The following is a 22,741-nucleotide window of genomic DNA, read 5'->3' on the forward strand; positions in this document are numbered from 1 at the left end:
GTTTTTTTATTGTTTAATATTTAAAAAATATTTTAGTAATTAATTATTAATTCCTATAGGAAAAGAAAAAGCACCAGATACACACTATCAAATTTAGAGTGTGAAAATTGGAAGAGCAGTAGAAATTGGTAGGCTGTTGGAAGATAGAAGTACTGACTACAAAAAACTTTGCTGGTTTACAAAATTACAGCATAATCCTAAATACAGCCCCCAGAGCAGGAAAGAAATGTTAGAACTACAAACACTTTCTTAAATAAAGTTGAAATATAATTCACAAATCCCCCATAAGTTGTCAAAAAAACCCAAACCACAGCAACTTGACAGCACTTGATTATAAAAATATTGTGGGCTTCTGAGAAATATTTAAATTATGTATGCTATATATAAAACATTGCACAGAACGCAGTATATTCCAAAATTACTGTACTTGAAATTGTTGTTTTATGGAGTCAAATGAACTTTCTTTAAAAATTAAAAATGTGTGAATAAAATACTGATTTGTTTCCTGTAACAGCAGCTCATGAAGAGCTTCTGATGGTTCTGTGCACTATAACAATCCTGCCAGCACAGACACACAGCCTCTTCCTAAATGGCACTCCAGCTCTAATGTATGTTTTGTATATTTCTAGGCCCTTTAAAATGTGATGTTATCTTTTGCAATAAAATGAGATTTTTTAGTAGGTTTCAGGAGTCAATTCATAATAAACAATGTTTAGGTTACAGAGGAAGGGAACAGCTGTTCTTTGGGAAAAGAAAAATGAATGGAAAGCTAACAAGCATTTCGTGGAATCATTCTGCAGCATTTGCAAATAGAGCAAGGATGTCAATTTGAACACCAAACACAAACGCTTTAGCTTTCAGCTAGACCACGAGTATAATTGAACATATCAAATTCTCCAACCACGGCAGCTCTGCAAACAGTTTCTGTGGTCATTTTCTACTCTAGAGTAGCTTTGCTTAACAGAGTTCACAGATTTCTTTTTGGCAAAGTTTTATTTGTACAATATTATATAGAGATACTTTCTAAAAGCATCTCTGTGTAGCATAGCTACACTTGTTTCATCCTGTTAAACTGATACTGTGAGCAAAATCAAGTTTAGAAGTACTTTAAGGTGCATGTGGTGGATTTATGATATTCCTATTTACCTAACCAAGCCAAGACTGAAAACAAGTATTTCTATGTTCTACATGGTTTATAAACTTGACTTCTATAATTCCTGTAGGAGCACTTCACTGCATGGCAATGACCTTTAACTAAAAGTCCAAATCTCATTAAATACTCAAGGTAAAGCCTGAATAATGAGTTTCAGACAATAAAGTTGTCCCTCTTCATGGAAGTGTAGCAGCACTTCTACGACTACAAACAGTCAAGGTTTTGTGGGGTTTTAAGAGTGAAAACAACCAAGCAGCTGTTGAAGCCTTCAGCTGCTAAAGCACCACAGTGAAGGCAAGAATGGCATTTAACTAAGTCTTCCCTGCAGTAGCTGCAGAGAGCCAAATTACCTTTCCACCACCACCTCCTTCTCCTGGGGAGATTATTTCTTTCTGAGCCTGACTCTTCTCAGTAATTACATGAACACAGCTCCCAGCAGGCACTTACCATCTAAAGCCAAGGCAGAACCCTCATTTTCCCTTTTCCCTTTTCCCTTCAAGTGGCATCACAGCATGCAAAGATGCCAGCAACTGTAAACCCAGGGCTCTGCCAACAAGCTAGGAGATTGTGAACACCTGAATATGAAAATTAACCTGCTTAGCCCTGTCAGACAGCAAAAAAATCCCTCAGGGAAATCAAATCCAGTTATCTTCAGGTGCCAGGCATTTAAACTCACAAGGAATTACAGGTCTTATAAATTGTAACCATTGTTCTTATCAGTATAAATCAGTATTTGCATTACTCTCCACAGCATTTTCAAGTTACAGTAAATTACACTGCAGAAGTTGATAAAAATACTTGCAATGTTCACAAACACAGTAACAGATTTAAAATCTAAAGGATAACCTTTTGTCCTCCTGGAAGTGATAGATTTAGCCCCTTTTGAAATGTCACTTATACCTGTATAACCTCAGCTACCCAGTCCAGCTGCAGAAATTCTTGCAGAATTCACCACACTTTCAGCACCTGAGCTCATCTAAGCATTCTCTAGGACATAATTATTGACTATCAGATGAATTTTGAAAAGATCCAGCATTCAGGTTTTCAGAGCAAGTTTGACCCTCTCAAAAGTATTAAAGCAAACCTGAAAATTAACTTGGTGAACTAAAGTTGCACACAGGGCATAGAAAAAGCTTATTTTGCCAGTTTTTTCTGAATACAAAGGACTTTTGTTCCTTAAAACCAATTTATTTGCATGTAAAAGGCTATTCTGTTAAGAAGTGTTGCTTAGCTGTAGAAAATGTAGCAATTTATTGGAATTCCAGTTTGAAAAACCTCTAAAATGCCCAATAAACACATATGCAGAGGTACTCATGAACATAATTAGAAGCAAGAAAACCGCATTTCAAAATTCACACTGAATTTGTCCTTTTCAAGTTTAAACAGCTGAAGAAATTACAGTAGATGGGAGGGGGAAAAAAAAGAAACAGATTTCCCAAGCCATTTCAATTTACTGTAACCAGCTTGTTTCCTACTGGTTTCCTAATGGATCTTTTATGCAGAATTAAAACAGCTTCGTTTGGCTGTTTCATGTGCTGTTTGTGGTATCCAGTACTCCCTAATAGACTGGTTAGGGCATGCACAACACTCACATCGTGCTTTCCTTGTACAGAAAACATTTCCCAACACTCTAGAGAGCTGAAAGGGTCACTGGTCTTCATCCCAAACCATCTCCTGCTGTGAGCACGGACGAGCCCCAGGGTTCCACATGAGCAGCAGCAGCCTGGAGTTCACATAAACAGCTACAGAGATGTCTCAAATTGCAGAGGTACCACCAGGGAGCTCAAAGCAACCAGTGGCAAATATTCCCTCTGAGCAACTCAATTAGTCTCCTCAACTATTAGGAGCCTAATCATTAGGAGGCACACATGCTCTGGCTGGCAGTGATCTAAAACTGTTATTTTCCAGTAGAAATAAACAGGGAAACACAGGACATTTTAAAAGGCATACAATGTACCTCTTGTGGCCAAAATCATCAAGTAAATGATGCTATGATTTTGTAGAATAAAATAAATCTCTAAAGACAAACCATTAAAAACCATCTTCCCATAAATGAACAGTTTGAAGGGCAAGCTCTGAATTCCTGATGAATTCCTTCATTCTCACAAATAGTCTAAATGCAGAGGAGCACTCAGGAGATGTGGACTTAAATCTGAGGAAATTGCAAAATCTGTCCTCAAACAGAACTCTTAAATCATGGAACCTCCACAAAAAAAATCTCAGGTGAGTGTTTAGTGCCAGCACATGCACAGATTTTTTTTTATTTTTTAGTTTTACTTGTACAATTTCACTTTAGATTAGTAGAAATACTCTTTTCAATGTCTTAAACCATGCCCTTCATGCAGGTTTATAAAACTTCCTTCTTTTTTGTAAATATCAATTAACTTTTATCCTTTATTCTCTTAAAGAATGTTCAAATTTTACAACTACATTTCAAAAGACTGTGACTAGAGTGTCACAGCTGAATGAAAGAAAGAGTAAAACTTGAGATTTTTAAATTAAAAAAAATAATTCACAAGAACTCCACAAATGTTATATTTGCATTTTTTTCCAGGATAACTATAAAATGAGTTTCAAAGCATTGAAAATGCATTAAAATATTACTCACAATTAATGGATCCCGTCCCATTGTAATAACAGTTCTGTTCACTGTGCGTAGTAACTGCACCATTATTTCTTGAATATGGTGATAAGTTGAAGCCTGCAAATGAAAACAAGAGAGTCTTGATATTAAAATCATATCTCTTTGAAAAGTAAGAAGAAACCAATTGTTTCCATTTTGACAGTTCAAGTTGTACAATATAGCAGCCCTATTGAAAGAACAACACTAATTCTTCTTGTTCACACTGCTCCTTAGCTCCAGCAATTCCAGTGGAATAATTGTGTCCAATTTCAGTCCAATTTCAGCCCAATCTACTCCACAACTGTTTTTTGTTTCAAACAGTCACTTCCCATCTCTCACTCAAAGGATTCCTGTTCTCCCGCTAACTGAGCAGCCTGCAGCTCAACCCTGGCACAGTTAACTTGAGGCAAATTCTCTCACAGCTCCCCACATCTATCAGTGCTCTCAGGGCAGGCTGGAGCTCAGGAATATTCTTAGCTGGCACTCACAAATACAGAGTTATTAAAGAAGAAAGTTGTCTTCATTTACCTGAGCTGCTCTGGGAGGGCACAAACTTGACATGGTTGGCCCAGGTACTGCTCTTGTTGCCTGAAGGACATTTGATTATTTATTGTAAAACCCTGAGCAAATGGAAATGACTTTGTGTTCACCAGTTACACTGACCTTGCTCTGATCACTCAGCAACTTGGGAAACCAGCATGCAACAGGAAAGAAAAAGTCTAAACAAATCTCCAGTAGAAAAGGATATTTAGCTTACAGCAAGACCCTCACTTAATGTCAGAGATAGCATGGAAAGAACACCACAACCACAGAAGCCACAGTAAATTCTCAATAAAGCTTTAGGCAGCTGAGCCCCAGCACCATCCCAGGAAAAATTGCTTCAGGTTTGGGTTTTCCTCTGAGTCAGCCAAAGTCTTCTCCTTTTTCTTTCTCCTATTCTGATTGCTCTGGGTCAGGGCACACACCTCAAAACAGGGACCTTCCTCATACCTGGCAGTTTATTTTCTATTACCATTTAGTCCTTCTGTACCCTGTGACAATGACACACACAAGCTGAAGTGATCTCCTCACCTGTCACGGCATTTCAGAAGTTGTTATATTCTATAAATGAACAATTTAGTCACAGAATAACTTGTGTTTGGTGTTTCCTTCTTTAAAATTTCACTTTCTCTGGTACAGTCCTATGTTTATAAAATGACTGCACTTGAGAATGGCCACACAGACAACACATTTATTGTTCTTATAACATTGTTTACCACTATAATTTAAAAAAATATTATCAACAGCCGAAACTGATAAACTATGTACTAACACTCAGCACAGGGTTATAATTTGTTCATTAGTTTCCCTTTTTTTAAAATTCAGAGATGAGGGCTCATATAATGTAAGTTCTACATTTCAGTATGTGCTATACCATAATTAGTAACAGTTCAGAACATTGCATAATGAGTTTTAACATTTAGCCCTGACTCCATCATTAAAGATGAGCTCTATTCTTAATTCACAAGTAGCACAAAGCTCTCCTGGAAAGATTGTTACATATGCTCGAGCACACAAAGGTTATTCTCTGCTAGACCTTTGAATTTTCAGAGAAACATTAGCAAATGAAATAAAATGGTTTCTCTATGAAACTGAGACTCCCTTTCTTCTTGATAATCTAAGAAATAATTAGGGATTCAATACCAGCATTGCTAAATTAACAAAAATTGTTCTCACACACTGTCAATACATGAGATTTCAGCTTATATCTTACAGCTTCTAGCTCCAGAAGATAATCTAACAACCAACTGCAGCATGTGCTTTTTCAGATCATATTGCTCTTCACAAGGATGGCATGAGAAAAGCCACCATCATTTGGCTTCAGTCCATTGATTAAGCATAAGATGTTTTTAGGAGCTAAATTAACTACTTGTATCACATATAAATGTTCCCTTGGAAAACATCAATTGTATTATTCCATTGAATTAAATATGGTGATCAAAAATGTTTGTCTTCCCTGTTGAAAAGATCTGCCAAGGCATGGAACAACCAGAGTTCCTGCTCTGTAGGCAGGTCAGCAGGAGGGAGTGTTCTCACAGAGCTCAAACACCTTGCTGGGCTGGATGGCACAGACTGGGACACAGATTAGTTAATAGAAAATCCAAACCAGACTAAATTTCACTTTCAAAAATACCTGCACGGGGTAAAAGCACACAGTGTTTGATTTAGCTTTCATCTTCCATTTTTAACTACTGCAGTGTTGGGACAGAAAAAGCAATTCTGTTGATTCAGAGTCAACCCTGCACTTCAGATTCTGATGGAGTGTTCACTCATTTGGGCAGTGGCAAACAGGGACTCACTGAATGGCTGCTTGAGGATCACACAACCTGTGCTTGAGACACGCACTTGGAAACGCTTCTGTCCATCCATTTCAGCTGTTCCTGCCCTGTCCCAGACTCTCACCCAGCTCTGCCCTCCTCCCTGGCGTGGGGCTGTGAGAAACCCAGCAGGCCCTGGCAGTGTGCAAGCACCATCCAGCAATAATTGGAATTTCATTGCTGCATTATCAACACTGTTCTGGGCACGAGTCTAAACCACGGCACTGCCTGGGCAGCCACAGAGGAAACGAGCTCTGCACCAGCCACATCCTGTGTGCTCTCACCCAGCTCTGTAACTTGTACTCCTTCTCTGACACACATACAAATAAAGGCACATAGAAAAGGAGAACAATTCTTTTTTAAACTATAACTCATAATCCTGCATTGTTCTGGCTGAAAAGTCTCCGCAGAAGAGCTTAAGGTAATTTGCCCTGAATGAATTAATAATTCCTGACTGCATTCCTTTGAAATTCTCTTTTGCTAAAGCCTTAAGATCTTCTGTAAGTTAGGGAAATGCTTAAAAAAATTCTTTACAATTCTAAAATGCTTCCAGGCTCGTATGCCAGTGTTTGTTAAACAGCTTAGAATGCAACTACTGCCAATTACTGACAAGGCACAGAACAGGAAAATATTCTTTATCTCGCTTGGACTTACAGTCTTAACCAAGATTTCACTGTAGATTCCAAGAGAAAGCATTTACCATTACAGTTACTTTTGTAAGCACTATAAATAAAATATGTTCTGATTCAATAACTATTAAAACATAGCATATACGTCAGATTAGAGACAAAGTCTCCTCATGAAGGACTGCCAGATTGCATGAGACAAAGTGTTGTGAAGCGGGAAAAGAGAAGTGGTTTATTTAAAACAGAAACAAAAAATCATTGATTTCACCATGACCTTCATCAATGACTTACTTGCAGTTCTGAGACTTAACTGTATTTCACAGGTGCTTGAAGCACAATCTCAAGCTACAAAGCTAATTTCAGACATGATTAAGTCAAAACAATGCCATTTATGTCCAAAAGTTGTTTGCCGGAGAAGAATCTTAAAATCAAACCTAAGCATCTCACTGAGATGCCCAACAGTGACTGTCTAGTCATAAAAATAAACACAGAAAGACTACACAAACCAGAGATTTTAACAACATGCTGGCTACCTGCAGAACCCAGGAGTGAGGCAGCAGCTGAAGAAAACAGCATTTGAACACAAGGAGCTGATGATTCCCATGTTCCCACTCGCTAAACAATGAGAAGTAAAACAGCAGAGCAGAGCTGGTAATATCAAAATATCCTTTCCTTTGACAAAGAAAATGCATTCTTCAAAAATTCTTTAACAACTTCAAAGATCACTTCAGAGTATAAATTTGCACCACATGAAACAGAACATCTACTGCTGTTTCTTCTTCCCTGTCCTCTGTGTGTTCTATTTCTGGTGACATTCACAGAATAAACGCAATGCAAAAATATCAAAGTTAAGTTTCCAAAAGGTTTTGAATACCAGTCTGAAACCAGGTTTCTCTACTGAGATAGCAAAACCAGAAGAAATAGGAACAAGACATCAGTGTTATTAATATCACAACGTGATTCTGCTACTAAAGGCTGAAGTTTTGTCCTCTGGCAGGTCAAACCATCCATTTTCTTAGAAAGAGGCTAAGAAATGCAGGGAATTAATTGTTGAACAGAAACCTGCATTCATCTTAGGGTTCAAGTGCAATCCCAGCTGAAATAATTTGGTTAATTACCAAACCAACTGTCTGGATCTAGATCACACTGAATAAAGGCATCCTGAAGGACACTGCCCAAACAAGAACTCAGCCATATGTGAACCCTTTTGTTTGCCTACGGGTTACAAAGTATTTATGCTGCAAGGCAAATACAGCCTTGAAACAAGATTTCTCACTTTAGCTGGAAAATGAACATGTGTGTACACTCCAGAGAAATCTGTAGTGGCTCTAAAAGACAAATGACTGTGTGATCCTCGGATGCTGCTGTGTTCCCTTCCTTTGCCCCTTTTTCCTCCTTCAGATAAGTCATCTCAATAAAAGATATTCAGAACTGAAGCAGGATCAGTGTTTGGTTAAAAAAAATGAGATAACAATCCATGGATTCCTCTGCCAAGGAAGGAAAAGCTATGAGTGATGGCCACACATTTGCTGTAGGGTTACAAAACCCAGTGTTATAGTTAATGAGACATATTTAATATAGTCTAAAATGCATATTTTCTCTGAGCAGCAGTTGTATTGCCAGGGGCAGGGCAGGGTATGGGCTTTCTGCAACAGAAGCATCTGGTTCTTTTGTTGATATTCCAACTATTCTACTATATTTCTTAGGAATGTGATGCCTCTAGAGAGCCCAGCATGTTCTGATACCACTGTTGGATTAAAACTTACCCCAAGGGGCTTTTCTCTTATATCAGAAATGCATCAGTATTCACTGCAGTTATCTGTAGATAACTGTGACCTGAACATCTCACAGAGAATCTCCAGTTTACCTCCCTTGAACAAAACTATTGCAGAAATGCCACTTCTGTTGAACAAATGTCAATACATTTTTTAATGCACATTTTAAATTCTCAGCAATTCTGCTGTTCTGCATAATGTTCTCACTCACACAAAGATGAGCCACAAACCCATATTTTCAGTAGGCTTTAATGAGCCTTTTATATGTCAGCAACTGCTGCTATGGACAGCAACTGTTAAATTCAAAAATAAACTTCATTTATGTGGTACACACAGAAAGTACTACTGTTTTACCTTTTAAAGGCTACAGTAACAAAACTGGTTACTTTGCATTATAGCTTTATGAGATGATAACTTCAATTTTTGCCCTATCATGCTCTCACCATTTATCTTAAGAATTACATTTCAAATTCAAATATTCCAATATTTTTTTTGTATCCCCTTGGATCAATCCCTCCTGAACTGCTTAAGTCTAAACCAATGAGGCAAATAGCTCATAATACACATGGAAAAATTGCCCTGTGCAAACTGAAAAGCCCTAACAGTATCAAAGATTTTTATGAAATCAAGATATATGCTGTAATGATTTCATTTACTAGGAAATGATCCAAGGAGACACAGTGAAAAACTCCTAAAATGACAACTTGCCTTAATCCAAAGTCTGCAAAGTGTGAGCACATGTATCAGAAAACTATAGTTGAGGAAAAGCCAGCACATATTCACAGGTTAAGGAAATTACAGCTTTTTAAATGGAATTAATTATGATGTTTTCTCAGAATAAATTCTTTGAATTATTGAGAAGCTTCATTGAATAACCTACTCCTCATTAAAAAGTGAGGGACTAAGAATTCAATTCAACACTCTCTCAAGTGATGAAAAAAAAAAGAACCACCCAGATGAAAATTTCAGTGTTCCAAAATTTCAGAATTCTGATAAAGAAACTACAGTGTCCAAGTGAAATACAGTGAAGAGTAATCCGTTTTACCCGTTGTTGAAAGCAATACCCTACAACATTTGTACAGTGGAAAGCATTTGTTTCAGAAACTACAGGGGTTTTTATGAAAGGAGCAAGATGAAATTTGAAATTTATTCTGTAAAATTAAAACAATTATAAAATAATTGAAAAGTAGTGGTTGGAAGGGACCTTGCAAGGTTTGTAGTCCAACCCCCTGCAATGAGCAGAACACCTTCACCTGGGTCAGGTTCCTCAGAAGTCAGTATTCAGCTTTAATACCTCAACTGCCCTTTGGTTTGAGTTTATGACAAATAGGAGGAAAGTTCAATTTGCCACTGACTTGTACTAAATATTTGAAAGAGATTAATCATCATCAATAATTTACTTCCTAATCAGCTCAGGCTTCCTACAGACTTGGGCTCTCTACATCATCATCAATACTTACAGGGTCTTGACAGCTCAGAACCTCCAGGATGCTGTTAAGTAATTCAACACAGTACTTCCTCTCCTGGACCTGCAGCTGCTGATCCTCCTTCTGTTCCAGCAATTCCCTCAGCTCCTTTGTAATCACAGGAAGCAGAATGTCCCTGCATTCTGAAAGAAAGCAAATTATCTTAACAACTAACATAAATAAAATACTGTCTGCTAAGAAAGCCTCCCCAGACAATGAAACATGATGTGCTTTAACAGTCCCAACGTGGAATTGTTGATTTTCCAGTCATGCCTTGGAATATTCCAAACTTGTGTGGTATTCTCATAAGTGAACAGTATTTTCATATAAGTTCCTGACAAAAATAGTTTGCTTCAGTTAAATTCTGAAGGCTGTCCAGCTCATATCAAACACTTGGGGACAAATTACTCACTTACATACAAAGCATCTTGAAATTAATTACATTTAAGTAATGACAGGATTTTAATGTAGGAAAAATACTGTATTTATTAGCTTATTTCTGAAAATAAGACTCAAACAGCAGAACAGAACTATGTGCATGATTTTTGAAACATATCTTCGAAAGGCACATAAAAGAATGCAGAGAAAGAGAAGACTCTAATGAAAGGCCTTTCAAGCCTGTGATAACAAGAGCTGTGCATACATTCATTCTTATTTAAATTTAAGGAAGCTGACACAAATATGAAGTTACATTCCAATCTCACATGTACTTTGACTTTTTCAGAGAGAGGTGCTTATAGGAAATGTCAGGAGTACAAAATACACAAATTTGAAATAACTGTAATGAGAGCAGTATCTATCCAGGAATAAATATATATATATACTTTTTAAAAAGAATAATTTAGAACACCTGGACACAGTGACCCCTCACACACCCTAAACAAGTACAGGGTGAGACATGGTGGAATTTCATCTAATGTGATTTAAAATAAGCCAGGGGCTCAGAATCCTTCCTGAATAAGGGTGTTAGTACAGGAAGGGGAAAGGGGAAAGGGGAAAGGGGAAAGGGGAAAGGGGAAAGGGGAAAGGGGAAAGGGGAAAGGGGAAAGGGGAAAGGGGAAAGGGGAAAGGGGAAAGGGGAAAGGGGAAAGGGGAAAGGGGAAAGGGGAAAGGGGAAAGGGGAAAGGGGAAAGGGGAAAGGGGAAAGGGGAAAGGGGAAAGGGAGATTATAACTTTCTGAATTTTGCTGATGAAGCAACAGAAGCAATCCATGCAGATTATTCTCATCTGAAGTAACAACTCCAAGCTACATGAAGCCCAGAGCTTTTAATCATGTCTGAAGAGCACCACAATTTCTTGCCTCAGAGACTATCTCTACTCTTGGTAACTATTTCTGTAACACTTATTCAGAGCTACAAGACAAGGCTAACCCAATAACTAAATTACAAACTCACCAGTAAGACAGCAGTTAAGGAACACATATCAACACAATAGCTGTTTGAACAGCAGCATAAAAATGAATTTCACACAGCTTACAGTTCCTTTGCATGCCCAATTCTGCAAAGACACGCTGCCTGCATTTCCTGCAGCCACAGACACCCCTCTGCAGCAGAAAGCACAGGGCTGCACTCACAGAACATACAGTGGAGCTCAGCAGCAGGGGATGCCAACACTCCTAAAGCACTTCTGTGTGGATTTGTGTTCATGGACACAGAACCTGCCCTCCAGAAGTCAGAACTGGCAGTGTCGTGGTCACCAGCTGCAGACAGCAAATGTTTGAAGTTTTCTGAAATTGAGATGTCATTCAATACCTAGCAAACACTTTCTTGATTTGCTCATATGAACCACTTCTAACTAATTGTAAATGCAACAAATGCAGTGCTATTAGCTTAACCCAAAACTAAACCAAAGAAACATCATTAGCAACAAAATAATTTACACGCAACACCTAAAAAACTTGCTGAAATGTGATAGGACCTTTTAAATAAAAGGTCTACATATTCAGTCAACAAATAAGTGCAAGTTATAAAAGAGGTTATCAGCTCGCTACTTTTAAAAAAGCTGGTAAACAAACTTAAGTTCTGTTTTCACTATTATCTGTGGAAACTGTCCTTCAACAGTCAGAGGTTATCCAGGGGGGGAAACAGTTCCTAGAATGATCAGTTCAGAATTTATTCATCGTGACTTTGACCACTTTAAAAATATTTAAGCTATATTTTGGATATAGCACTTATTGCTAACCAAGTTCCAAGTTAATGGTGCTTAGCAGAAGGACCATAAGTGTAAGAGTCTTACTGAAAGATTTAACACATTTTAAAAAGGACCAGATGAAATTAAAAAACAGGCTCACAAGCAAAGCAAGCAGTTCAGGCTGGATGTAAAGAAAAACCTCTTCCTCACAGGGACACTGATTCCTCCAAGTATTCTTCAACTAGTCTACAATCCTTGATTGCCAGAACTGCTAATGAGTGCTAAAGAGGCAGTGGCTTGGTGCTCTGCAATGACCAGTTTATAATGCTCAGGAACTGAACAGAGAAGACAAGGATAGCGAGTCAGTGCCACAACACAGCAGGAAATTTACAGGAGGTCCTGGATCTCTGGAAAATGAGACTGTCAGAAAGTCAAGAACAAAGTTACATATATGCCTATGTACATAAATAATGACATTTTTGGGACTTGTCACTTTTTTACCCGTGGACTCAAACATCAAGGTGTCCTACATCAGAGGAGATGATATCAAAGTCATTACTCTAAAGACAGATAGGAGAAATCCATTTCTTGTCATTTTAATCCCTAGCACTTGCCCAGCATCTGTAGTGAGGCATAAAAACAGTTTCACATATCTTTAACCTGTATGGAAATACACATACAGTAAAATTTCTCTTTTCTGGTCTCCACTCTGCTCCATCCCTGTGTCCCTTACAGACCCTCTGTATGCAGGATATGCTGAAGGAATGACTCAGCACCAGCTAAACCCCACATTTCTCTGTAGCATTGTGGATCCCATACACCAAGCAAACCCTCGGCAGTAAAACTCACCTGCATCCCTCTCCCTACCTGTCTGCAGCTACAGCAGAGTTCTACCCATGGCAACACTTTGTGCCACAAGTTCTCTGCTCTCAACCTGCTCTGAATAAATTACACTTTGAACAAGGATTCCTAACTTTAGCAATCTGCAACAGACACAGTAACAGCTACAACTAATACAACATGAAGATGAACATATTTATACAAGCACATTCAACATTTAACTAATCTGCAATGACACGTAGAAATACAGATTCCAAATCAACAGCATGTGAGAAATTCAGCTGGCAACTCTTTCCTCCTAACTACCACTCTTAAAAACCATGCCTTGAAAACACTTCCACTTCAAAAAGCATCAGCAGGGAGTGCTATGCTAACAGGCTGCTCACAGCAGCAAAGTTCAAAGTCACATCACATTACGTGATGTCTCAGGCACTTTTCAGCTCTCACAGAGAAGATGGAAGGTTCTTTGCACATTCCAGTTTCACATCTGCCAGGATAAACATACTTATCGCTCTCACTCCTTCAAAATAATATGCAGCTAAATTTTAAGCTATTAGATGTCCCTTTGAACTGTCTGACAGTTAGCAAATACAAAAATTCCTGTGGGGTAACTTTCAAAGTTACCAGGAGCAGCTGGATAATAAAACCTATACCTAATGAGCTTTATTTCAAAAGCAAAGTAAGAGACTAAACTGAGCAAAGTCATTGATCAAGAGGAATCCTGCCTTCTAGATAAGTACATTTTTAGTTTGTCCTCATATAGAAAAGAAAGCCCTAGGATTCAGGGTCAGTGTTATGGGTATATTAATCACCAAATTACATCTGACTTCACATGCCTTTGCTACCCATTTGATCAATAATCAGAAAGCATAGATGAGATCATAACTAACAAGTTGCACCAGATACTTTAATGAGGAGTGGAAGAAAACTATACTGAATTTAAAACTTCTCCATACCAGCCTTCAGAGGTCACTTAAAGCTTCCTAACAGAATGCAAAATGCCTGCTGCTGTCTATAACTCATTTAAAAACCACACAGGTGTATTTCGAGGAAAAAATCCAGTGTTTGGCATAATTTGTCTTCCATATAGACCCATTCCAGATTTTTTAAACTTTTAAAAACTATTCCATACTTTTTTTCTTATTGTACTGAGAGAACATCTGAGCTACAATAGGTTTCCTCGAGTTTTTACAGCTAATTACTCTGCAAGCTTCAGTAATCCCAGTTGTACTTGGAATTTAAATTATGATTGGATCCATATTTGATACATACAGAATCTCTTAAAAGGACTTAACCTATGCAGCTGATCAATTATTTACAGGGCATTTTCCAATGTGAACAATGTTGAAGTGTCAAGGTACATGGAAATTCAAAGGTTGTTTAACTATTCTTAGTATTTATTTTAAAAAAATCAAACTTGCCACTGATACTAATATGAAAAAACTCAATAAATTTTAGCAAGAATATTGATTTTTTTGGTGTTAATTAATTTGGTTAATATCAATGTTTTGTGTCTATATTTTTAACTGGTTGCTAGATAAACTCAGCTTGTTGATTATACAGTAGAATTACTCAATTTTGTAATGCACTTCTAGGAAATTATTCATAAATAGAAGAAAAGGAAAAATGAATTCAGTTTTAGAAATCCCCTACCAGTTAAGTCATCCCATATGAGGATGAACTTCCAAGCTATTCTGAAAAGCACATACAATCAAAGCAACTGAAAAAGATGAGTATTTGTGGCAAGGAGGGCCTGACCTCAGCCTGAGCCTGCAGGTGGACTGAAGTAAAAATAAATCTGTAGTTGTTTCTTTCTACTTTTGAAAACCAGCTAAAACTATTTCACTAGAACATTGCATAAAATATGAAATCCTTGTACTATCTTAGGATGAAGAAAAGTTTATTGAACCAGTGCATAAATTTCTGATTATAATACTAAGGTATTTTTGTGTAAGTTATATAAGGAAAAGGAGCCAAGTGCTTGTTTAAACATCAGCAATTCACTGGCCTGGGAAAAAGAGAAAAAAAAAAAAAGAAAATTGTGAAAGACTGTAATTCAAAAAACAGCTACAGTAAAACTTTTTGTTGTAGTTGATGTTTTAGAGTCATTACTGGATGTTCACTCTGCAAGGCTGCAGATGGCACTGAATTGGGCAGGAGTGGCACCTGCCAGAGGGCAGGAAGGCTCTGCAGAGGGAGATGGACGGGCTGGATGGACGGGCCAGGGCCAGCAGGGTGAGCTGGTGAGGTGCCAGGTCCTGTGCTCCAGGCGGGAAGGGACCTGGGGGTGCTGGCTGGCAGCACCTGAATGTCAGACAGGTGGGCAAGAGGCACCTGGCCCGTAGCAACAGGGACAGGGCAGTGACTGTCCCCTGTGCTGGGGCAGCAGAAGCAGGGCAGTGACTGTCCCCTTTGCTGTCCCAGCAGTGGTGTGGCAGCAGGAGCAGGGCAGTGACTGTCCCCTGTGCTGTCCCAGCAGTGATGTGGCAGCAGGAGCAGGGCAGTGACTGTCCCCTGTGCTGTCCCAGCAGTGATGTGGCAGCAGGAGCAGGGCAGTGACTGTCCCCTGTGCTGTCCCAGCAGTGATGTGGCAGCAGGAGCAGGGCAGTGACTGTCCCCTGTGCTGTGGCAGCAGGAGCAGGGCAGTGACTGTCCCCTGGGCTGGGCACTCTCAGGCCACACCCTGAGGGCTCTGTCCAGTCCTGGGCCTCCCTCAGGTAAAGGGAGGGCACTGAGGGGCTGGAGCGAGGCCAGGGAAGGGACCAGAGCTGGGGAAGTAGCTCAGTCTGATGGGGAGTGCCTGAGGGAGCTGGGGAGCTCAGCCTGGAGAAAAGGAGGCTCAGGAGGGACCTTCTTCCTCTTCAACTCCCCAAAAAGAGAGTGTAGGGAAGATGTTGCTATCAAGTAGCAAGAGATAAGGAGAAGCTGTCTCAGGGGTTGTCCAGTCCTGGCACAGGGCACTGATGGAGTCACCATCCCCTGGGAGATTTAAAAGATGTGTGGATGTGGGGACATGGTTTAGTGGCAGACTTGGCAGGGGTAGGTTTACAGCTGGACTCATTCTTAAGGGCCTTTTCCAAGCTAAACAAATCTCTAAGTCTGTGATGAAGCAATTCACATTCTCACACCTCCTTCCATGCCCCAAGAAAGCTCAAGACAGACAAGGGAGAGACATGGAGGGGGCAGATGCCTATTTAAATACTAGCTGCTTTCTTTTCTGCTTGATAAAAGAATATAAGAACATTGCCAACATTTATTCTTCTTTAACGTTCAAAAGCATGAAAAAGCCTAAGTGTTCTGACTGTTTTTATTTTAGCTGCCCCAAACTTTATTTGAACACATAAAACATCAACCTACAGTTTGAGCATCTTGCATTTTCTTCATCAAGGTCTGTCAAAAGATTTAGTATTATGCACATTCATCAATCCCAAATCCCAACACACTTCCTGGAGAGTTTCCCTGGCAGCATCTTCCTGAATAAGAACAGGTAGATTCATTGCTGTTCAAGATTAAGCAGTAATGTTTTCTATTTTGGGTTTGGTTGGGGTTTTTAACCCTTCTATTCACCTTATTCCCTCTGGAAGATACCTAATGATCCCTTATGTACCAGGTAAATTAAATTCAAACTCTTAAGTCATTAATGCAATCATGGCATTAAAAAAGACATTTGGGTCTCCTTCAGCAAAAATCACTGACAGGTTTCATTCCTGACTGCCTCATATGTGCAGCCAAAATGGTAATAAAGATTTAACACCACTTTTGTCTCCCTTAGGAAACACTAGTCTTGATTCCCTGGCATGCCTGAAGTCATATCCATCTGTTAGGGTGGCTTCATGCCCACTTAAAAACTGGCACGCCAATTTGATAAGGACATAGGTGTCATCTGAGTACAGATTTAGAACAAAGCCTTAAAAATAAAGCCAGTGAACAACACTCTTTCAATGAGGTGAGACTTCTGATGGCAGCCAGTGCTCAATTAAAGCAGTGTGCTTCTTCACAAAGGACATCTGTTCACAACTGCAGCAATCTTCCTGTTAAAAGTCTTCCCTCTTTGTTATTTGCAATTTAACTCTTTGCTTTACTGGGAAGCCCCAAAGTAATGACTTTAAAATGGTGTATTTTTCATTCATTAAGTCTAAATTAAAATTTCACAGCTTGGATAAGAGCCACAGAAAGGAAGGTACCGAAGGTCACTTACAGACTGTGACAGCACTGTAAGATGCAAATTCACTTTGCCTCCTGGACTGTAAGAGGAACATGAAGGAAGGAGAAGCCCAGGGATGCTGTGAGGTGGGCACACAGCACTGGTGAGGTGAGCACAGGTGAGGCAGGACACAGAGCAGGTCCAGCCCCACAGCCCCAGCACAGCCCTGAGCCCAGCAGCAGCTCCCAGGTGAGTGTTCAGCTGTCCCCAGTTCTGGGGCTGGGTAATGCCAGGCACCCAGGGCAGCCACAGCTTCCAACAGAGCCCTACTCCAGCCATGACAGCAGTTCCAGCCCTCGGTGCCTTTTCCAGCTGGCAGTCACTGCAGTCTGCAGCACAGCCCTGTCAGCACACCCTCTCTGGCAGATTTAGATCTTTAAGGTCCCTTCCAACCAGGCCATCCATGATTCTGTGAATTTTGACGAATTCCAATGCTCACATTTCATCATTTCATTTTACTGACACCCAGTATGTGTCATTATCAACTGCTTAAATATGGTTTTGATCTCTCTTTTCTATTTGACATAATTATAAACCACATTTTACACATACATTTAGAATTTCATTGTTCAGACTAGTTCACCTAACTTGATTTCCCTCCACATAATAAGACTTTTTAAAAATGTAACTGCAAGAATGCCATAATAGGCCAAGTCTAACAAAAAGTTATCAGTTACAATATCAAGCATGTCTCCTACTCTCCCATAAACACAAGGCATTAATCTACATATGTTCATCACAAATGCATGCAGATAAATACCTACAGATACATTTATGCTATACTCATCTATATTAAAACATTGCAGCAATAGAACTGGCAAAAGATGAATATTTGAAATGTATGACTTGAAGTGATGTTTTAGAGGTAGTGTACCTCTGGAAAATCCCCCAATAAATAATAAAGCTAAATACAAAATTCAAGACTGAATCTACAGGATAGACTGGGTTTCTATACAGAACCTTTTCAAAGGAATATATGAACAGAGACTAATTTCAATTTTCCCAGTAGCTAAAAACAGCAGAGTCACATGCATTGACAATCTCCAAGTATTTTTAAAATGCTGAGAAGTTGTGTTGAACACAGGGAAGGGGGGAAAAAAAATCACAGAAAACTCCCACAAAACCCCAAAAATTTAGGCTTAGGAACTCTTGTCATTTCTCTTTGTAAACTAGTAAAAATCAATATCTGTAACTCAACCCTGACCATAATAACTGAACTGAAAGATGCTTAATCAGAAATTACTCCTCTTTCTGCCTTTTTTTTTAAACATTTTTCTTAATCCTGAAGGTAAAAACAATACACTATATCAACACAAAGTGGAAGCAATATTCAGTTTGTGAAATGAAACCAAGTATTTCACAGGTAAAAGTCAGTAATGTACATGAGTGTTAGGAAATCAGTGTGATTATGGGTGTGTGCAAGTACTTCCCTTGTTTAAACAGCAGTAGGATAGAAAGAGTTCTTCAGTGAGGAAAAAAAATTGCTACAGTCTCAGCATTTCTGCTGGCATCTGGCAAACTAACCCCTGGTGCTAACATATGTCTCCTGCTGCTGTTCTTCCAGAATCAGCGAGAGGTTTGCACACACTGAACGTGCAGCAGCCGTGCCTGGAGCCGCGGTGAGCACAGAGCGCGCGTGTCCAGCCCAGACACAAACCCACTGCCACCCTGCCAGGACCCCTGTGCCCCCCCTGAGCTCCTGCTCCGGGGGTGACCCCTCACCAGGGCTGCACCACGAGGGGATTCAAGCTCCAAAGCACCACTATCAAAACATACACATTTCATCATGTGTTGAAGTGCTTTATATTCATTTCACACCAGTAAAAACCAGTACTCTCAAGGCTACTCATTTGCAGGTTTCAGCATAATGTCAGTAAATATTCCAGGCCCAGCTTGGAATAAACATCTAGCTCCAAATGCTATAAACTCAGCAACACTAACCACAATAAAAACTCCATGTGATTTATGAACAGCTAAATCTTAATTCGTTATTTTCTCAGAAACAGAAAGATGGTAGGGAAATTTTGGCAATAAGATTCCTAAAAATAAACAAATGAAACAGTAACTCCTGAAAAGTAGTTTTATACAGAAATTAAACAATACTAGCAAAACTTTTTCACAATAGGGAGAGAATAATCCATTACATCCTACTAAACAGAGTGACAGATATGACAGGAGACAGTTTCTTACATCATAAAAGAGACTCTAAAATCCCATTAGGGGTGTTTATATGAGACAAGGCAATCATTTCTTTCACTTTGATATTTCAAAATAATAAAGTATCAAATAATCTAAAAGCCAAGTGTCAAAAATTGAGCAGATTTTTTTTCCTCTGACCAAAAAGGCTGTAATATTTTCTAAAGACAAGACTGCATAAAAGTCTGCTCACACATCCTGTTAGAACATTGTTAAACGCTACAGTGAAAGTGCACAAGCAGTGGAAAGCATCCATCACCCTCCACCCAGCCCTCAATGCCTGCACCCCCATAACCTCTCCGAGCTGTCTTATAGTTACAGAGAGGGAACAAGAAATCAATGGCTCTACAAAAACTGGCAATGTAATTTAAAGGCTTCTAAAAGTGCTTTAGTGCTGCAAGGCCTTTGAAGATCAATTACAGCAGAGGTGCACGGGACCATTTCCTATCTGATGAAAGCACTCCACGAGGCTACAGTGGAAATTTGGAATGCCTGGGAATACATAGCAATAAATTCAGTTTACCCTCAAGGTTTCCAACTTCAGGTTCACATGTAACTTATTTAGTAAAGACAAATTTCACTGGCTTAAAAAAAAAATTTAAAACACTTTCCCATGTTTTCACAAGTTTGCTTCTTTTGAAAATGCTGTGAATATCAGTGGGTGAAAGAATAGAAATGCCAGATAGGCAATCCAATTGAATTATAAAGATAATACCTTTGGGAATGGATGTAAATTAATTGAACAACTGCAATGAACTATCTGGAAAGAGACTAAAGTCTGGAGGAAAAACGGATAATCTGAAACATACACAAAATAATAGACTTGGCTGTAATTAGCAGTGTGGTTAAATATATTCCATATTCATGGCAGAAAAAGTACTACCTGTTCTAGATAAATGTGAACTTTAGTTAATGATACTGTTGGCAATCTTACCTTAATTATCATGCTGTATCCTGTTCTGAGATAGCCTACATGTGCTTTCATTCTTGTAAATGACCTTCCAGCTCATTGAGTGCAGTAATGAATCAGGCAGCATCTACACCCTACACACACTTGGTTCTCTACCCAATTAATTGTAAAATCGATTGTATTTAATGTAGAGCAAAAAGAGCACCTTTAGAATTTTCTATTTTAAGCCACAGCAATGTAAATGAAAAAAGACTTATTTGCTGTTGACCATGCCCAGTATTAAAACAGCACAGTACAAAAATGTTTTGATACTGCTATAATATTATATATTATATAATATTATCTATTATAACTATTATCTATTATATAATATTATCTATCTTCCATTATCTAGATCTATATTCCATTATCTATATTGTTATAGTGGTATGAAGATATAATAGATAATATATGTTCTATATGAAATATGAAATAAAAATATATGTTATAATAATGTAATAATGTTACATTATTAAATAGCTATATTAACCAATACTATCTATATTATTATATTAAATAATAATATAGATACTTAACTGTGTATTGGTCTTCTCAGTGTCTTCAGTGCCTGCACTTAAACATGATGCGGGCTTCTCCCGTTATGGTAATTACAATGTTAAGGTTGAAAACAAAACATAAATGCAAATAATCAAAAATACAATTTAGATTAAAAGCCACCCTGTAATTATTAAATGGATGATTTGCTACTGACATGCAAAATGTTTAAATGAATACTTTCTAGTTAGCAAAAATATTCTTTTGTTAGTACTCTCATAACATTAGTCATGATATTGCTGAAACAAAATGTCATGGCAAAGCTAAAACAAACAAGGCATGTTTTAGTTTTATTTTAAAATGACAGCAACTTGATTTCTCTATTTTGGGCAGGTGCTTCTTCAGAGGACTTCTCTTGCTTTAAACTAATAATTAAAAAAAAAATCAATCTATTTCCCCAGACTCCTCTAAAAAGAACACAGCTAAGTATAATTATACAATTATATACCAAGTATTACTATATTAAGTATCCCAGTAAAAACATTTTCAGGTAGATCTTGCACATGTAATCCCCACAAGCACATGAACAAGCAGATAATTTTTACATATTATGTAGTGGATACACTTCATCTGCCAATTACTGGTGCTGGTTTGGATCACAATATCCAGATATACAGGATACAGGTGAAGCAGCAGGGCTGGCAGATGAACCAAGTGTGATATGCTGCCTTCATGCTCTCAGCTGCTTGGTTCTGCTGTCTAGTGTCTGATGTTAGCAAAAAATAGAGGAGAGCTTTTGGGGAATACATTTTTTATCTACAAATTTAAGACTAAATGAATTCACTAACTACCTGTCGGGGAAAAATTAAAATGTATTAATTATCTGGTCAGCACTATGCTAAACCCACCATTTATTGGTTTTATAAAAGGTCCCTAGAATTAGCAATCCTCCTAGCAAAATTTCCTATACATTATTATCTCGAAAATACAGAAGCAGAAGCCGTGTCCTCTGTTTAGAATTCACAATGCATTCTGAGATAGACACATCCCATGACAGATCAGGTATTTATTTCAAGACATCAGACAAGCTGCATTTACAAGCAACCAGCAATCTATTATTATTATTTATCTGCGAGTAGTAAAAGCTTTACAGAGTATTTTGCATTAACAGATCTCAGCTAAAGGAAAGGCCTGCTAAACACAGGAAACAAGCACCACACTAAGCAGACTATAATGAAAGCTTCTTGGGAATCCAAACCCAGCCTCTTCTCTTCTGGAACACACAGAGGGGTGCAAGAAAGGAGCTGTAGGATGTACACCAGTGAATAGAACTGTGAAGCACACAGTTATTGTATGCTCAACTGTTCTCCCTCTGAATCTTTATTAGGGTTTCTTCCTTATTATACAAGCCTGGGATCTACTGTCCTGACCATCACTCCTGATTTGTGAACCAATAACAATTGTACTTCAGTGAGACAAGCTTCTTTAAAGAAAAAACTAATGAATCAAAAAGAAGTTTATAGCTTCCACCTTATTTCTCAGTATTAAACACAGACTAGCTGACTGAACTCTAGTAAGAACAAGAGTTCAAGAGAGTGCCTTATTTATACCCGAGTGCCTTTCACTCTTGTGAGAGGATATTTCCCCTTCTGGTCTAATTTCTGCTCACCACAAGCACCACAGATAAAACTAAGTCTGGCACTTCTGATTATAGAAGCAGCAGCAGTAAAGGCAGCTCATACTGCAATGATGTATCAGAGTCTGCTTGTAAAATGTACAGTCAACTACCAGAGCAAACTGTGAATGCAGGACTAGAACTGTTTGAAAATTAATTAGGATCTGCTCTTAATAGTCTATATCAGTGTCTGGAGATACCTATACTGCAGCTACTTGTGTTTCACCAACTCAAAGCAAATGTGCATTTACA

The 22,741-nt window shown here is 38.5% G+C and overlaps 1 protein-coding gene across 2 annotated transcripts in view; it reads right to left on the minus strand.

Annotated features, from left to right (window-relative positions):
- The window catches only part of DOCK2 (dedicator of cytokinesis 2), a 158,838-nt gene that overhangs the window by 93,056 nt on the left and 43,041 nt on the right, over positions 1-22,741 (minus strand). For both annotated transcript variants that reach the window (XM_063413581.1, XM_063413580.1), the window contains exons 26-27: positions 9,995-10,143; positions 3,762-3,854 (exon numbers count right to left, since the gene is read on the minus strand). In XM_063413581.1, coding sequence (XP_063269651.1) covers positions 3,762-3,854; positions 9,995-10,143 — 242 coding nt within the window. The remainder of the gene's footprint in view (positions 1-3,761; positions 3,855-9,994; positions 10,144-22,741) is intronic.

This window comes from Prinia subflava, chromosome 16 (assembly GCF_021018805.1).
Source record: "Prinia subflava isolate CZ2003 ecotype Zambia chromosome 16, Cam_Psub_1.2, whole genome shotgun sequence".
Taxonomy (NCBI): Eukaryota; Metazoa; Chordata; class Aves; order Passeriformes; family Cisticolidae; genus Prinia; species Prinia subflava.